At 48.0% G+C, this 17,145-nt stretch overlaps 1 protein-coding gene and 1 long non-coding RNA gene across 10 annotated transcripts in view; one reads left to right on the forward strand and one right to left on the reverse strand.

Annotated features, from left to right (window-relative positions):
- The window catches only part of syne2b (spectrin repeat containing, nuclear envelope 2b), a 60,997-nt gene that overhangs the window by 12,292 nt on the left and 31,560 nt on the right, over positions 1–17,145 (forward strand). For all 9 annotated transcript variants that reach the window (XM_077539267.1, XM_077539268.1, XM_077539273.1 and 6 more), the window contains 22 exons: positions 843–956; positions 1,798–1,935; positions 3,150–3,314; positions 4,260–4,372; positions 4,498–4,666; positions 4,799–4,895; positions 4,967–5,166; positions 5,400–5,570; positions 5,651–5,791; positions 6,624–6,725; positions 6,867–7,046; positions 7,117–7,275; positions 11,040–13,904; positions 14,418–14,549; positions 14,649–14,842; positions 14,930–15,008; positions 15,092–15,189; positions 15,266–15,386; positions 15,459–15,749; positions 15,822–16,408; positions 16,487–16,642; positions 16,719–16,869. In XM_077539267.1, coding sequence (XP_077395393.1) covers positions 843–956; positions 1,798–1,935; positions 3,150–3,314; positions 4,260–4,372; positions 4,498–4,666; positions 4,799–4,895; positions 4,967–5,166; positions 5,400–5,570; positions 5,651–5,791; positions 6,624–6,725; positions 6,867–7,046; positions 7,117–7,275; positions 11,040–13,904; positions 14,418–14,549; positions 14,649–14,842; positions 14,930–15,008; positions 15,092–15,189; positions 15,266–15,386; positions 15,459–15,749; positions 15,822–16,408; positions 16,487–16,642; positions 16,719–16,869 — 6,423 coding nt within the window. The remainder of the gene's footprint in view (positions 1–842; positions 957–1,797; positions 1,936–3,149; positions 3,315–4,259; positions 4,373–4,497; positions 4,667–4,798; positions 4,896–4,966; positions 5,167–5,399; positions 5,571–5,650; positions 5,792–6,623; positions 6,726–6,866; positions 7,047–7,116; positions 7,276–11,039; positions 13,905–14,417; positions 14,550–14,648; positions 14,843–14,929; positions 15,009–15,091; positions 15,190–15,265; positions 15,387–15,458; positions 15,750–15,821; positions 16,409–16,486; positions 16,643–16,718; positions 16,870–17,145) is intronic.
- On the reverse strand, positions 5,309–16,448 carry LOC144031828 (uncharacterized). The gene is made up of 3 exons (XR_013287613.1): positions 9,525–16,448; positions 9,018–9,068; positions 5,309–8,932 (listed from the first exon to the last, which is right to left on the reverse strand). It is a non-coding gene; the product is annotated as an uncharacterized LOC144031828 (long non-coding RNA).

Consider the following 17,145-nt stretch of genomic DNA (forward strand, 5'->3'; position numbering starts at 1 on the left):
ATGTTTCCATTTGACCAATTAGCTGGTAGTTGTGTGTCCGACAGATCCTTTGGTTAAAACAAGCACTCTAGAATGGTCAGTGTTTTCAACCAATGTAAATTGGTGATTGGGGATTTGCCTGCAGCGACAACTTTAGTCCAATTCTCAACTCCTTCCTTCCTTAATTCCTTTCTTCCTCCTCCTCCCTCCCTCCTTTCTTTAATTCCTTTCTTCCTTTGCCCTCCCTTTCTCCTTCCTTTGTGGGCGCCTGGTCTCAGATGGATTACTTGCGCCCCCCTAAAGCAGCATCTCCCGTCATCCTGCCCGTCCACTACACTCCTGCTGTCTCTGCTTGTCCACTGCGGCAGGTATTTCCTATCATGCGTTGCTTCTCACTGGGGTTGGTGTTTCCGATATGTCAATATATTTTTATTCAGAATGTTGATGGTTTTTGAAAAACCGATTGCTGTTGTGGAAATAGCATACATACAAGGCCTTGTCATGTACAACAGGCAAAAAAAAGAAGCAAAAAGGCCAGAAGATGACCCAGAAGGGTCATCTCACTGTTGAGTATGAGACGCGAAACAAACTTGAGGAACATATGAGCAAGCAGCTTATCCATTAATAACTATGAGCGAAAAGCGACAATCATCTTCACATGTACGCAAGCACAAAAAGTAAACAAATGAATACACCAAAAAATCTATATGTCCACTTGTCATTTGAAAGCAGTCAAATCTGCCGATTGATATGAAAGGGAAACAAATGTCAAAGTGGGTCAACGTCTTTGAGTTGCGGAGTTGCGGAGAGAAAAAAGAGCCAAGTGGCGAGTGAATGTCAAAATTAGTTTCTGTTCTGTGCAGGCGAGCCCTGAGCGCAAGGTGCAGGAAGTGTCCCGTTGGCTCGAGCAGGCGTACGAGGAGCTGCTGGAGGGTTGGGACTCCACCCGGGACGATAGCTACTCCGAGCGCTATCACGTACGTTCCCGCTCTTTTAACATCCTTTACGCTCCACCACATTTCCTGTTTTTTTTTTTTTTGCCCGTCCATCTACGCGTGCATTCCTCCCCGATTGGCGGCCTGCCAGTCACAAGCGCCTGATTGCGAAATTGGCTTCAGGAGGGCCACCAAACCCAACAACAGTTCAAAAGTGTGTGTGTGTTTGTACCAGTCTTTTTTGATAGGGCATTGTCTTAGCCTTCACCATGTTTGGACATTTCACCCACGTGGCCGTTTCTCATTGGTGCTTCACTTTCACAAATTTGTAAGCGTTAGCTGCATTTTGGAGGCGTTGTCGTGTCATTGTGTGTTTTGTTGTGTCGCGCCCAGGCCTGTTCCCAAAATCAGATCCTCGTTCCTTTCCTTTTGTGCCGAGCAAAACGCCATCGTCCTCTTCAACAACTCCCCTACTGCACTTTTAGCCGCCTGAGTTGTGAGTTTGTCTCCTTTCCAGATGTGTGCTCAAGTACAACCTGCACATGACTTTTGTGACGACTAGCTGACGATCGGTGCTGTTTGTCGCTTCTCGCTCTGGAGGCGACAATCAAAGATGCAGTTCCTTGCGTCCTTTCCATTCATTTTCAATTGTGTCTATTTGTTACCTTTCGGAATCACACGCAAGTGCTGACGGACTCCCCTGAAAGATGCCGATCCTCATTTGCGTTAGGAGTCTCATTTGCGTTAGGAGTTCCAACTTTGCAGAACAGAAGCTCTGCTTCAGGTCGCTTCGTACTGGATTGCTGGCACGTGTTTCCAGTTGGGTCAACGCATATGAGCGCAGAAAAATGACAGCGACTGACATTGTGCCGGCGCTTTTCAGGTTTTGCAGACGTTTGTGGTGTCCTTCAACGAGCAGCGGCGTCCCATCATGCCTCTGCTGAGCGCCGTGAGACGAAGCTCCACGCCCAGTGAGGAGCAGCGAGGCCTCAGGGAGACCTGGGACGCCCTCACGGAAAAGGTTACCACGCTTGTTTGTTTCTAGAGATTTCTTCTTCTCATTTTGTCGGCCAGTGGCGTGAGCAAGGATGCCCCCCTAACACTAAATCTAACCCTTCGTCACTCCTCTTCACATGTGTTGCTCCTGCTCCACAGCCGCAAACTCTGATCCTCAAACTAAGATCCTCAAAAATGTCTTTGGTTTCATTTGAAACAGGACAAATAACTGGCACTGAATTTTTCCATTTCAAAACAGGGAAATAAGTACAAGTATTCACAAGTACAAATTACCTTTCAAACATAAACTAGCACTACTGGCAATTAAATGTTCTCTGAACTTTTGAATTCAGTAACAGGGAAATATGTAAAATAATTATGACGACCAGTATCGGGTTCATTTGAAACCTCGCATAACAACCCCCCGAGAATCAATCTTGTCTGGAGCTGGCCGATTTGCTCCAAGCCACCATGAGTGCTGATGACCAATCACAAAGCAACAGTGTGTTTGGAGGTGGGATATGCGGTCTTGAAGCTGGGTAGAGTGCTGCTGCCCTCTTCTGGGTAAATGTGAAATTGCATTTAAAAAGTGATTTTTATAGACTTTACGTCTATTAATTTTTAAGATAAAGGCTGCGGCCTGCGGGCCAGACTTTGCACATGTCCGGTTCTAGGGTGTCACGCTTGCATGTTCTCGAGGGTTCCCTTGTCCAACAACACATTGATTCAATGATCGGGATTGTTATCGGGCTCCTGTAGAGCTTGCTGGTGGACTGATCATTTGAATCAGCAGTGTTGGACAAAGGAAAACTCCAAAACATGCAGGACTCTGGCCATCAAGGACCAGACTTTGACACCTGTGGTCTAAGGAATCGGTGTCAAACTGCAGTCCTGCATGTTTTGGAGGCTCCCCATCTCATCCACGGGGAACAAATATTCCTATGGGCTCTTTGCACAGCTCGACTACTTCCTGAACTGAACACCAATTCTTTGTTTCCTGTCTTTCATGAGTGGACAAACTGATTAATCCAGGTGTGTCTGACCAATGTCGTCCTGATTACTTAGGTCAGGCACACCTGGATTAATCAGCTTGTCCACTCATGAAAGACAGGAAATGAAGGAGTGGTATTGAGTTCTGGAAGTGCTGGATTTGTGCAAAGAGCCCATTGAGCTCGTAATGTGGGTCGGCGCTTGCGCTCGCGATGACCTGACTGTCCACCCACATTGCTTGTGTGACAGCTGCGTCAGTACAAGCTGGAGTTGGACGTGAGCCTGCCAGCACCTCTGGACGCGGTGGCGCGCTGGCTGCTCCGGACGGAAGGCCTTCTGGCCGAGGAGGAAGGCGACCCCCCAGACCACGGCCGGGCCGCCGAACAAGCCAGGGAGAAGCAGGAGCAACTCAAGGTGAAGTTTTGCCATTCGACACTCTAGGATGGTGGGGATCGTTATCAGACTTCTGCAGAGCTTGCTGATAAGCTGAACACCTCTATTCCATCACCTGTGTTGGAATAGAGAGCCATGCAAAACAGGCTCAGGACCAGGGCTGTCTTTTGGGGTTTGGGACTGATGAATCGTTTCGTTCCAATTGGCCAATTATGGCCTTTCCAACACTGGCCAAAATCATCAGCCAAACGGCTCACCATTTTACACACAAACAAAAGTCACACTACAAAATGATCAACTAAAAACATAAATGTTTTAGGTTTGACACGCATTCAACTAGTCGGAACACACACGTACGAAAAGGATGAATGTCAAAGTAATTATTTTTTTAAGAACGATATATTTAGGTTGGCCCGACAATTGTCTACCTTTTTTGAAAGGGAAAAAAAAAACAGCCATTCAAATATTTCTAAAGAGCAAAAATTTGGGAAGTAAAAGCGCTACGAAAACACAAGGGAAAAGCTTGCAGGTGCAAGGTCAAACGCAAACAAATGCGCCACAAGCAAAAGTGACGATGAGGGGAAAATGTGGTTTACGGTGATGAGCAAGGCCGCTCACAAGGAAGACAGCAAAAAACAAGAGTAAATCCTGCATGGAGCAGTCCAAGATCTGGCTGCAGGCCAGACAGGATGCAAACTGGCAAATGAAGGAAGCAGTGCCAGGATCGGACCACTTCCTGGTGCAAGCGAGTGGTCCCGCCGGGGCCTTGCTCACTCCGCCCACATCAGCGCTCCGCTCGAGTCGACAAGAAAATGTACAGGTTAGAGCCAGCCGACTGCAAAAACAACATGGCAGGTGTCCCCCCCCCCCCCATCCATCAACGAGTTCTGTTGAGGCACGTTTGTGAGCGCAGAAGAAAGTTGTGAGGGCAAAGATATGAGACTGAGGTTCTCCCTGACGATCCAGGTGTGCCTTGAGGAGATGCCCCACCAGCTCAAGACTTTCCAGGCCTTTCCAAACCAGGACGAAGACGGAAACCTGCTGGTTCCCATTGAAAAGATGGAGGATCTGAAGAGAAGGTGGGCCTCATTTTCAATCTGAATTCTTTCGGAGCCTTTTGCACCCTTTTCTAGGCAGGCTCCCTCGATGGTGACAAATGGTCCATTCTGACGTTTTTTTTTTGTTTTTTGTTTTTGCTGGCCAGGTTCACCAGCGTGAGAGTGAGCGTCAAGTACCACGGCATCAAGCTGGAGTACTGCCAGCACCGTCACACGCTTCTGGATTTGCTGGGCCGGATCAGGACCAAAGTGAGCTTGTGGAAGAGGCCTTACCTGTCCCCGGAGTCCGTCCGGCTTTTGCTGCACGACTGGCATGTGGGTTGTCTTCTTTTTCAAATTCTCTTGCCGGCACATGCACTACCAGATCCGGTAGCCCGCTAGCTGGTGTTTTCCGAGGTGTTTTTTTTTTTTTTTAGCTATGGATGAAATGTTGCGTTTGTACGTCAGGAGCTGGTGTCCAGTCAAGAACTTCCTTGTAAGCTGGAAGCTGCTCTCCATAAGGTGAAGCAAGTTTCGGAGAAATACTCAAGCAAGTCTGCTCTCGGTAAGTCTGCTGCCTTGACGCCTTTCAGACTTGCTCACTCAACGTACGTCTGTGCTCTGTCTGGCTTTCAGCTGCAGACTACCACCACGTTTGTCAACAAGTGACACAGCTGGAGGAGGACTCAGCGGCCGTCCTGGCCGAGGTGGACTCGGCCAAGGGTACCCTGGGACGGGTTCTTAGTGCCTGGGACTCCTACACTGACGCTTTGAGCTCCATGCAGGCATGGCTGGAGCAGGCCTCGGCCGCAAGAGGCTGCGGCTCACCACCTAGGGTATTCGTTGGCCTTGTAGACCATACTGTACATTAGGAGTGTGACGACATATCAATATTGTGATACTTTATCTCCAGGGTGGATTAACGATAATGCCTACGCAAGTATCGTGATATTTGTAGTTAATATTCAGCCAATAACCCCCCCCCCAAAAAAAAAGAAAAAAAAAAAGTGTGGTACCGTCTCCTGAAATGGAAATGATGGTTTTCCCAACATGTGTTTGCAACTCAAAGGTGACGTCAGAGAGCGTGGCCGAGTGGGGCTCTCGACAAGCTCACCTGAACGAGGTGGCAAACTTCCTGATGGAGTCGAGCGACCCGCGGACCAGCAGCGCCTTGGAGGAGGAGCTGCTCAAGCTCAACGAGGACTGGGCCGAGTTTGTCCACTCAAACACAAACACTTTGGTAGGTTTTCACGTCTTGTGGAAGACAAATTCAAGAAGCACGTGAAAAGTTTCAAGTCAAAGTGTTTGCGTGCTTTCAAGGATTGCACGGCCGACTCCGACAGTGACATCCGGACCAGACCGCAAAACCTTCAGGCTCTTGTCAAGGAGGCCACACTTCTTCTCCAAGAGCCTGTCGAGACAACCGCAGCTCCTTTACGCACCTACAGGAAAAGAATCCAGGTAAGACAATTGATGAGAGCGACGAGTCCACCCATATTTGGTGACAAGTTGGAATACTTGCACATATGCATCTATTTTGCTTGATCCTCCATTATTTGTTGGAAAACTCATGTTTGCTGTTTTTGTGACATAGGCCAAAGCAATCAATGTATGATGTACGTTTTTTTTCTTTTTTTTTTTCTTCAACTGTGGGCTTGTGAAGGCCTTTGAGACTCCCCCCAACCATCATCTCTCCATCCGTCTGTCTATGCATCATCCATCCATCCATCCATTTTCTGGATCTTTTCTCGTCTTCTGATGTCACTCAATATGACGTTGATGCCATCTTGTGGCCTCTTGGCACCAAGGAATTATTTTTTGAAAGGAGTGGAAAATCTGCATTTCAATAAAAGTAGTGCTTTGTTGCAATATTGCGGCATCTTGGTGCCAAAGAGCTACACTGAAGTGAGTTGAGGAACTTCATTTTGACAAAAGGTGTGCTTTGCTGCCATTTTGTGGCATCTATATGTTGATGTCAAATTGAAAGACTAAGAGAGGGCACAGGCTATAGTGTATACCAGCACAAAATAATTAAATATATAATGGCAACAGAAACTTTCACATAGCCCTGGCGGTTTACCTGTCAACTGCGATGGATTTGTTGGGCACTCCTGGTGCACTACAGAAGTTGACTCACTTGGTTTACCAATTAGAAAGCTGACTTGCAATCAGTGATGAAAAGAATTTAGCTATTGGGAGCCTATCCCCCGCCAATGGATTGAAGAAACATGGTCTGTTCAGTTTTTGGTTTGAATCACGACTTGCCATCAAGCGTTTGTGTTTTGTCCTTCAGTTACTACTGAGGAAGGTCAAGGAAGAGGATCTGGAGGCTCTTGTTTCTTCTCCAGAATTTGCCGTGGATGAGTTGCAGGACCTGAAGCTGAACATGTCTGAAGTAAGCCATCCATCCGCTAACACAACCCCTAACCCCCTAACCCTGTCCGCCTGCCTGAATTCAAGACAAGCCTCACCTGAGCTGAAAGTCATATCAGAGATCCAAACAGCAACCTGAAGGGCATGCATGTGCTTGAACCAGGTGAAGAAGAGCCTGTGCCAGGCAGAGCAGGCGTGCGCAGAGTTACAGCACAGCGTTTCGGCTTTGGACGATCGCTTGGCCGAGCTCCTGCACTGGGAGACGGAGGCCGGGGAGATGTACCGGCAACTAAGGGCCGCAGAGCCACAGCAGCAGCAGCCAGGCCAGGACCCCAGGGCTCGGGTGAGACCGTCTTCCGAGACGGGCGGGCAGGACTTGGGCCGCGCCACCACTTGACAATCTATTCCCGCAGGCTCTGATCTCTCGCGGGCTTCAGCTGGAGGGTCAGGTGGTGATGGAGGAGCAAGACCTTCAGGCGCTTATTACGAGCACTCAGGAGAGCTCGCCCATCCGCTATCTACAGACTGCCGTCATGCAGGAACGAGTGCGAGCGGCGCTGTCGCAGTCACAGGCCAGTCGTAAATCGAATCTTCTTGCTCTTTTTTTTGGAATTCATGTTAATTTCGTCAACAAAAACTAAACAAAAATCATTTCAGCAACACAGATTTTTCTAGACTAAAACCTTCATTAATGAAAAATAAGTGGGACTAAATCAATATGCATTTTTGTCAACTAAGACGAGACAAAAATGTACTTCACTTCATAAAAACGGGATATTTCAGTTCATGAACAAAAACTAGATGAAAATAATGATTTTCTCTGCTAATCCGTCACTGTGACACGCCCCTTCTCAAATCTGCAGCTAGTGAGTGCAACACGCGCAAACACATGGGACAGACAGGAGGTGGATTTACGGTGAAAAGTTACAAAAAAAGAAAAGTAAATGAACGTAATTGCTGGACTATAAGGCGCACCTAATTATAAACCGCACCCAGTGCATTTGTAAAGGAAAAGGCATTTTGTACATACATAAGCCGCACCTGATTATAAGCCGCATGTGCCCACATTGAAACATGACATACAATCAAACCTCGGTTTTCGAACGCTTCTGTTCTCAACCAAATTGGTTTCGACCAGAAAATTTGAGAATTTTATGTCTCAAAAAATCGGCTCTCGTACTAAAAAAAAGCCTAGCGTACCTGAACGCGACTCACTCGCCAAGTGTAGAAAAGGCTACAAAGCTGTCTATTCCTTAAGTCTGGTATGTTCAACTTTAACTGCGTAACTGAGACGAATCCTAATTTACATAATTTGTAGTCTGTTCATTGGAAGGCGAGTTCACGTGACACAACTTACCCTCGCGTTCGTGCGTGTGGCCGCTTGAACAGAATCAGTCTTCGCCAGCAGCGATAGCAGCAGGAAGTCTGGCGCTAGCGTGTGCATCAATGACTGGTGGGTCCTGTTGTCCTTATTTCTTGTCTGTAACCTTCTTGCCAGAATCAGCTATAGCTTGTTCCTTCTAAAATGTTTGTTCCGAATGTTTGGGCGGTGTTTCCTCATCCGCACGTTACCACATAGCACTCGTAAAGTTGATGTTGCGCTGCTAAGCCCGAAACCGGAAGTGTCACCATTTAGTTTCACAATAAGAGCGCGTACCGGAAGTGATGTTCTAAATGACGCTCGCTTAACTGCGCTAATTTAACTCTTTGACTACCAGCCATTTCAATGGAGCAGCCGTTTTCCTGGATTTTGCCTGATCTTGCAAGGCCCATAGAATATTTAGTTATTATGCAATTTTCAAAATTACATACCAAAAGAAAGATTAGACTCTCTTCTTTCGACAGAAAAAAAGACGTTTCTATCTTATTCCATTCTGTAGTTATCAGTGTTTGAATATGGCTAGGTTTTGTGAAAATTCCCATTTTTGACCAAGAAATGGGAGAAAAAGGGCTTTTTGTAAAAACAGACATTTCAAGCACAACTGACTTTAACACTGCTATTTTTTCTTCTATGACACCTCAAACATCTAAATAATGTTTTCCTTCTATAAAACAACAAAAACAACATTACAAAAAGTGCTTTATAACAGTTTATTGAACATAAAGAACTATTGAACTAAAGAAGTGAACTATGTACATAAGTGCCTGTCCGTGCATGTGGAATGTCTTTCGGCTGCCATCCGCTTCGCTGCCAGCTCCAAACATCCCCACAACTTCTCGATGCACCACCTGTACATTGAATAACCAGAAACAATTAAAAATATTAGATATTTTATTGCTGCAATATGAAGTATAGTAGGCTACTTTTATTCACCTTTTATTGCACCAACAAAGGAAGGCCAAGCTCTCTGGCTGCTGGATGCGTCTGTAATTGATAAAAAATTTATTTTTATATATATTTCTGTGTAAAATTACCACAGGGGTTCACAGTCTGTTTTGTTTTGTTTTTTCCTAGATATTGACATTCTCCCACCTCTCACTAAAACTATGACTAGAACTAAAACAATAACAATGACAATACAAAAATGTTTTTTTTGTTTTTTTTTGCTACATATTGACATTTCCCCACGTCTCTCTAAAACTTTCACTACAACTAAAATAATAACAATACACAAGTCCATCTATCAACCTAGCGATTCTGCACACGCACACACACATATTTGTCCACTACATTTATAAGATGCACGACTTGTACATGTATTATTAGTGTTACCGGCAACTTTATTCTATGGGAGGACAAAATGACGCATGATGCCTTATGAGGGCATTGGGGGTGACGTGTGAGCTACGAAGGGGAACTTAGCAAGTTAGCGTGCCTTACCTCCTCGTTCTGGAGCGGGGTTCAAAGACTCCCTGCTGCTCCATCTCCAATCTGAAGGCACACGCTCATCTGAAAGGTCAGGATCCAAATCTCTCTTATACTCGTCAACCTCCAAATCGGTGTGATTCTCGTGATGATCGATCGTCCTCCCGGTCTCCCGGTAGCCGTCCTCGCTTGACGCGGCTGGCGGAGCGTCGCTCACCGGCTGCTCGACGCGTTTCTTCGACGTGAAACTTGATCGCCGTCATCATCCTTTGATGATGATGCTTTTACAACCGAAAATAACTCATCTAGTCTTAACTGTTTTGTTTTTCTATCCATCGCTCGCACTCTTTCTTCCTCCGCGGCTTCCGCGTTAGCTGAACCGGCCACCTCACACCCCCGCCACCCTCCACCCGTCAACGCATACACTTCCTGTTTTTTTTTCTTCTACAACGTGATCCTTGCGTGATCATGGCTGTCTTTTATAGTTGTTGCCACCCGCTAGCCGTTGTTAACGTCGCAGTCAAGCCTGATCCTTCATTCAAAAGCTGCGTCAGACCCTAATGTATACCCTAGCATAAAAAAAGCCTTATGACGTGTATATATACGTCATGTGTAGGCGGGGACAATGACGCTTATGAAATACATATACGTCATGTGTAGTAAGAGTTAATTTGTGTAAATTGTTTCGGATTTCGACCAATTCGCTTTTGGAACAGCCTTCTGGAATGGATTATGTTCGAAAACCGAGGTTTGATTGTATTTACAAATTAAGACGGTACACAGAAAGAGTTTTTAATAATATACCATAGCTTTTCTTTCCAAACAGTGCCTGTGACGCGGCAGAAACTAACAGGGCTGGATAAAAATATATTAGCCACATCATTGTATAAGCCGCAGGGTTGAAAGCGTGTGAAAAAAAGTTGCGACTAATAGTCCGGCAATTACGGTATAGTTATAACGTCACATGAATCCAATGGCTATAATCTTCCAACAATAATGTTAATCTGGCCACGAGGTAATGCTGGCTAATTTATTAGCTCATAGCACCGTAACCACTTGTTGACATACTGTAATTGTGTCGTTTTTCATCAAAAAGTTTATAAAATTTTTATTTTCAATTTTTCTAAAATGTTAATCATAATCTGCTGACAAAAAAAAATATACAGGGGTAAAATGATTGTCGTAACTAAAACTAGACTAAAATGTTGACAGTATTTGTTGACTAAAACTAGACGTATAAAATGATGTTTTCTTGGATTCAAATAAAGACTAAAATGCTAAATTTATAGTTGCCGAAAAATGGGCTCAATAAAAGCCGGATCAGGTTGATTAACTATAATCAAAACTAACAAGTTCGATTTAAACAGGACTAAAACTGAGACTATATTTAAAAATAAAATGAACACTATTTTGAATGCTTGTTGGCAAAAAAGAGACGGGAGATGCTGAAATGATGTCAGTGCCACGGGCGCACGTGTAACTAATCATTTTTCCCTCCATAAAGGTTTGCCAATTCTTGTTTGGTTCCAGGAGGCAGTCGGGATGCTGAGCAGCTTGGGAGCAAGAAGAGACGGAAGCAGGAGTCCCACGGGAGGGCCTCCATCCAAAGTCTTCATCCAAGACAAAAGCGCAGCCCATCAAGTGCGGACGTCGGACACGACGCCGCCAAGCCACGAGTCTCTGGCATCCCTGGCGGGATTGCATCCATATCCACAAACCTTTGCACCAAATGTCGTGCGGGAGGAATACGCAGACGAAAGGACGCCTTTTCCTCATAGCGCCGCAGAGGAGATCCCAATAGCAGGTCAGACGCCATCCCGGACAGGAATGGGTCAACAACAGCAGACTGCGGAGGGCACCTTGCTCCACCAGCAGCTCGACAGCAAAATGGCACAGCAGCAGCCAAAGTCTCCGCAGCCTGCAGTCGAGGCTCGGGAACAAGGCGAGCGAAAGAAAACACAGAGTCGAGTCCACGAAGAGGGGAAGCCCCAACCGGCAGGGGAGCACCATCTAGAGGTTGAAACCAAACTATCACATAAAACGCCCGCACGAAAGGAACCACAAGAACTCCAATGCAAAAAGGCCCAGGCCGTGAAGAATCGACCCTGGCTCCAAAAAAACGTGCAGGGGCACATGCAAAGTCCAAAGAAAGATTCTGTTCAAGAACCACTTGAGGTTGTGCAACCACACCCTGAAAAGGATGTCATGGGATATATTAAGGAAGTTGCAGAAAACCCCGGAGCCTTTCAAAATGGGCAACAGGGAAAAGTGCAAACAGTTGTAGTGGCGCAACATGAGAAAAAGAGCACGAAAGAGGCCCATCCAAACATTCTGCCTCTTGAGCAAAGTCAGCCAACAGCTCACATCCTTGTTGAGTCGCAGGCTCAGCTCCAACTCCCCACGCATGGCCCAGTTGTCGCTCAAGGGCCGACCTGGGCTCAAGTCAGACCAACACAAAGCCACGCCCACTCTGTATCTCAGCCTATCCCACTGTCACTGGACCACTCCCAAGCCAAAGCTGAACCTGTGCTCAAGGTTCAAGCCAATGCTGCGCCCAGACCCCAGTCTGAAAAACGGGCACAACAAATTATTCCCCATCAAACTCCTCCACATCCAAAGTACCCGACTGCCATGCCTCAACCCCAAAGCAGTCCTGTGTCCATAACGCAGGCCCAGACGCCATCCCAAGCTCAAAGGTTTGCTCAGCCTGTGACTCAGTCTCAAGCACCCCTTCCTTCAAAAGCCCAGTCTGAGACGTATACGCAAGCAGTCACCAAAACCGGAACTCTGGCCCAGATTCAAAGCTCAGCTCAAGCAAAGTCGGATGATTTCATGCCTACTCAGCAGGCGGCGTCAGCGCCGTCTCGTTTTCATTCGCCACCTCAAAGCCAAGCCAAACTTCAGCCAAGTCCCACACTAGCCTTGACTCAAGGTCAGCCTCTAGTACATCCCGTGGCGCAATACGGCGGCCAATCTCAGCCAGCTGGCCAGTGTCCAGGCCAACCTCCTGTGTGGGCCCAAGTTTGCAGCTCATCCTCCATGTGTATGCCACCTCAGGCTTCAGCTCAACCTCACATTCAGCCTCAGTCCCCATCACAGCAGTGGGCTCTTCCTGCGCTGCAGCCGCCAAATCAAAACATGGTCGGGCAAAGGCAGCACGTTCCCCAAGCATTCCCTCGGCCGACATTTGAAGCTCTACAAGCAGCGCAATGGGCCCAGGCTGCTCACCCACCAAGACCTGAAATGGGGCACGCTGCCAAGCCACAATCGCATACTCTGCCTCCGATGCAGCCGCACCCACACACCCGAGTCCAGCCTCACGCATTGTTCCAAATGCAAGGCCACCATGTAGCTGTGATGCAGACGCGGGGAGGCCACGTGCAGCAACAGATGCGGATGCCGGCACCCCATCCTGTCCAAACCCACGCCCCTTTTCTCCAGGCTCAGCACAATCCACATGTTGAGTGGCCTAACATGCATGCTCAGTTACCTCGGCAACCAAACCAAGCCGACCTTCGGTGTCCCACTCGGCTTCAACTTCAGCCACGGCCCCAACCTCCCCTTCAGACGCAAGTCATTGTGCAGCCTCAGGCTCAGTTGAAGCAGCCTCAGGCACAGCAATTGAGATGGCCGGCTCAAACACCAACGCTGCCCCGGGCTCCCGCTCCTTCCCTGCCAGCATATATACCGCAAGCTCAACCACCAGCAGCCAAGACTAAATCACTGCCGCAAAATGAGCCTGAACCACAAGCTACATGCCAACTTCAAATTCCGACTCAATGCCTAGCACAATCCAAACCTGAAATCTGGGAAGCGCCTCAGCCCAAATTTCAGTCACCAAAGCAACCTGAGGTTTTGACACGAGCACAATGCACACCTGAGCAGTTAACTAGTCAGCCGTGTCCTCAATTCCAACCAGCGTCTAAACCTGAACTCCAGTTTACTCCTCAGCGCATCGTTCCAACAGCGGCCCAAGGTTTATCTGTGTCAAAGCCTTCACTCGAAACCCGGTCACCTCAAATGATGACTCAGCAACCAGTCAAACCTGCAACAGGGCCATTTTCACAAATCCAAGCCGCTGCCCAGTCGCCAGCGCAGGCGAGCCTCCGGGTCAACCTTCTTCCGCAGTTCCAAGCGCCAAGTCACCCAAAACAGCCCGTAGCCGTTCCCAAGTCCGTTCATTCCGTCCGTACTCCGCTTCAACCCCAGGCGGACGTCTGCGCGGCACCGCCAGCCCTGGCCCAGGCTCCTCCGCAAGCCTATTCCGAGGCCTACGCTAAGGCCCAGGCTTTGGCTCGAAATGGCTTTGAGGAGGCAAAGCACTGCCTGCAGGAACACATCCTGGAGGCCATCAGCGACCAACGTCTGCCAGACCAGCAAGCACCAGTTACAAATGTAAGTGGGATTCTTGCCAACATGCCGTTGCTGCTATTATTTTGACTCTGTTCGGAATAGTGTTCATTTTGTCAACAAAAACTGAGCAAAAATAATTTCGTAAACACATTTTTCATCAGACTAAAACTAGACTAGACGAGAGTAAAACCCTCATTAATTAACAATAACTGGGACTAAATCAGTCTGCATTTTTGTCAACTAATGACGATGAGACAAAAATGTTCTTTACTTAATAAAAATTGGACTGAAATCTATGGCCGTTTGAGTTCATCAACAAAAACTAGATGAAAATTATATGATTTTGTAAACTATCACGTTTAAGACACTGTCACGTGACAGTAAAAACACATGGGACAGAAAATGGACTCAATAGAAATGGGATGAGGTTGACTAACAGTGATAAAAACGAACAAGCGTGACTGAAATTGGTCTAAAACTGAGACTAAATTTAAAAAATGGCAGATAAAATTAACACTAGTTCGTCAGCTGACCAAAGCCTGGGCTCATCCGTAGAGTCGGAGGACCCTGGATCCAGACTTGCTGGAGGAATTTCTGAGAGCGGCCAAAGGCATGGAGGCCTTCTGCACACCTGCACAGCTCAGGGACATGGAGCTGTTTACACAGTCGGTCCGGTCCCAGTGGGAGGTTGGATTGATTTTGCTTTTTGAAATTGTGCATCAGTTGAAGCCATTTGCATTTAGTGCCCTGAAGGAGACCTGAAATGTGCTTGTCACCGTCCGCCAGGCCTGCTTCTCATCCGAGGGCAACTTGCGCCAAGCAGGCCAGCAAGCGAAGGCTTTAAAAGAGCTGTGCGACATGCTGATTCCGGAGGACGCCCACCGGCTGGCCCACACGCAGCTGAGGGAGTGCGAAAGCAGCCTGGCCGCCATCCAGCGCCAATTCAGCGGAGACCACGACGGGCCGCCACCCGAATCCAGGTGAGGTGGCTGGCCGAGGCTCACTCAGTCCACAGACGCTTTTTCTCTCTAATGGGGACTTTTCGAATGACGTTTGATGTTTGACAGGCTTCCTGATGTCTTGATGGTGCAGCAGACACCATCCACGGAAAGCGCTTCTCTCGACAAACTTCAAATCCCAACGGAGGTATTTCAGCCATTGAAAGCAGACGGCAACTCTCGCGTGAAGCTTTTTGTCCTTCAACAAGCATCCGCACTTGTGCTTTGCAGGTTTCACAAACCAAACTCAAGACGGTAAATGCAGAACAAAAGGTGAAACATGACTCGTCTGCCGATGAGGACGGCAACAAAAAGGAGGCCAAATTGAAGTAGGCGGAGCAACGATGCTAATGCAATGCTGAAATGAGCTTTGCCTTCATCCGTGCATTCTGTTTGTATTTACAGATATGAACATTACAAGAAGTCTCTACAAGTCCAGCTATCTAAAAACGAACAGAGCATCAGGGATGTTTCCTCAGACCCTGTGACTCTAAAGGACCTTCACACCCGACTACAGGAAATCCAGGTACCACAATGGCAGCGCGCAGGATTTGCACCATAAAAAAGGACGACAGCCACGACATTTCTTCTGTCTTAGTTCCTGAGGCAGGACACGGAGTCTTTGTGGCTGGAGTTTATGAACCAGTGCTCCCATCTGAGCGGAGACGCCGGTCTTGAGCAGGAGAAATTGGATCTTCAGAACCGGTGGCAGGCCCAGCAGTCAAACCTTCAGAGGAGAGGCAGCTCACTGGGCGCCGCCCTCAGGCAGATCGACTCCACTGAGAACCACATGGTGGACTTCACAGACCGCCTGGACCGTTTCCTCAGGCAACCCAAAGACGTCACAGCCTTTTCACTGGCTGACACCAACATCCTGAAAGACATCAAGGTCCCGTGTCCACCATGGTGACGTGAAGAATTTGGTAACAGATTCTAATGTGTAAACTTGTTCTCCCTTCAGGAACTCGATGAAAACATCCAGAGTGAACTGGACCAGCTGGCCCGCCTGGATCCCGAATCCAGCAACCTGGATCCCAGAGACTGCCTGCCTCTCTCCCGGGAGGTGGAAGCCCACAGGAGCAGCCTGGATCAGCTTGGCCAGCAAGTTCGCAAAAGTGAGGCAGCCGCTCGTGCTTTGGACCACTTTCTCATGTCCCTTCGCACGGTAGAGGAGGACATCGCCGGTGCGCAAGCGTCCCCTTGCAGCGATCCGGCCCTTCTGCGAGCCTGCTGTGCCAAACTGGCTCTGATCAGGCAAAGTGTGGACAGCCTGAAAGACAAGGCCCCGCAACTGGATCTTCTGCTGCAGGGGGCCCGGCTGACGGTCACCAGGGACGGTTCTCCCGCCTCCTGCCTGGACATGGTTGGTGTCCTGCTCAGTAAGCTGGAAGAGGCGGACGGCCGACTGGTGGGCCAACAGCGGAGAGAAACTCAGAGCCAGTCTTTGGGCTTGAGGAAGAGGGCACTGCTGGGGGAGCTGCGGAAGCTTCAGGACATCATCCAATCACGAGGCCTAACGGAGGCCAGCGTGCCGGCCATACAACACAGGTGTCTGGCCTGTCTTTAGCAGCACCAAAACAACGCTAACAATGAGTTGAACCTTTCAATTGTCACATCTTCCCTTAGGCTTCGTGCTCTGACTGATTTGGAGGGCCAGCTGCAGGCTCACAATTCCGAGATCCAAAGTCTCAAGGAGCTTCCTGAGTGTCAAGGAGAAGGTCTAAACCTCCTGGAGGAGCTGGAGGCGGAGTACAGTCAGACAGAAACATCTTTGACGGACAGGTACGCTGACGTCCTGTTCTTGCCTGATCCATTGACTGCTCTGTGGCGACTTAAATCGGAGACGGTGTCTTTGCAGGAAGCAGCAGTGCTGCATCCTGATTGAACTTCTGAAGACGTTCCAGAGCTGTCGCAGTCATGTGAGTGGCACCGTGCTGAGAGCTGAGCAGGCCGTGAGCGAGCAGGCCTCCTACATGGGCAAAGACAACCTTGAGCGGATTCTAACCAAGGTGAGCCGGAAAAATTGTGATGGCCTGATGAGCGCACCTGGCAGGCTCACTTGAGTTACTTCTACCGTCTTCAGAGTACCTGCAAAGTACATTTCGTAGAGTCCATTTGACTCTAAAAAGACAATATTCGGTCCCATTCTAAACAGAGTGAATTTTTATACTTGGAAGACAGTAAAATACTAAAAATCTATTTAAAAAAAAATGCTCAAGGGTTGAGGAATGATCCCACAACCTTCAGTCATTCTACCACTTGAGCTATGCTCGACCCTTTAGCTC

The sequence above is a fragment of the Festucalex cinctus genome, chromosome 12 (genome assembly GCF_051991245.1).
Source record: "Festucalex cinctus isolate MCC-2025b chromosome 12, RoL_Fcin_1.0, whole genome shotgun sequence".
NCBI lineage: Eukaryota > Metazoa > Chordata > Actinopteri > Syngnathiformes > Syngnathidae > Festucalex > Festucalex cinctus.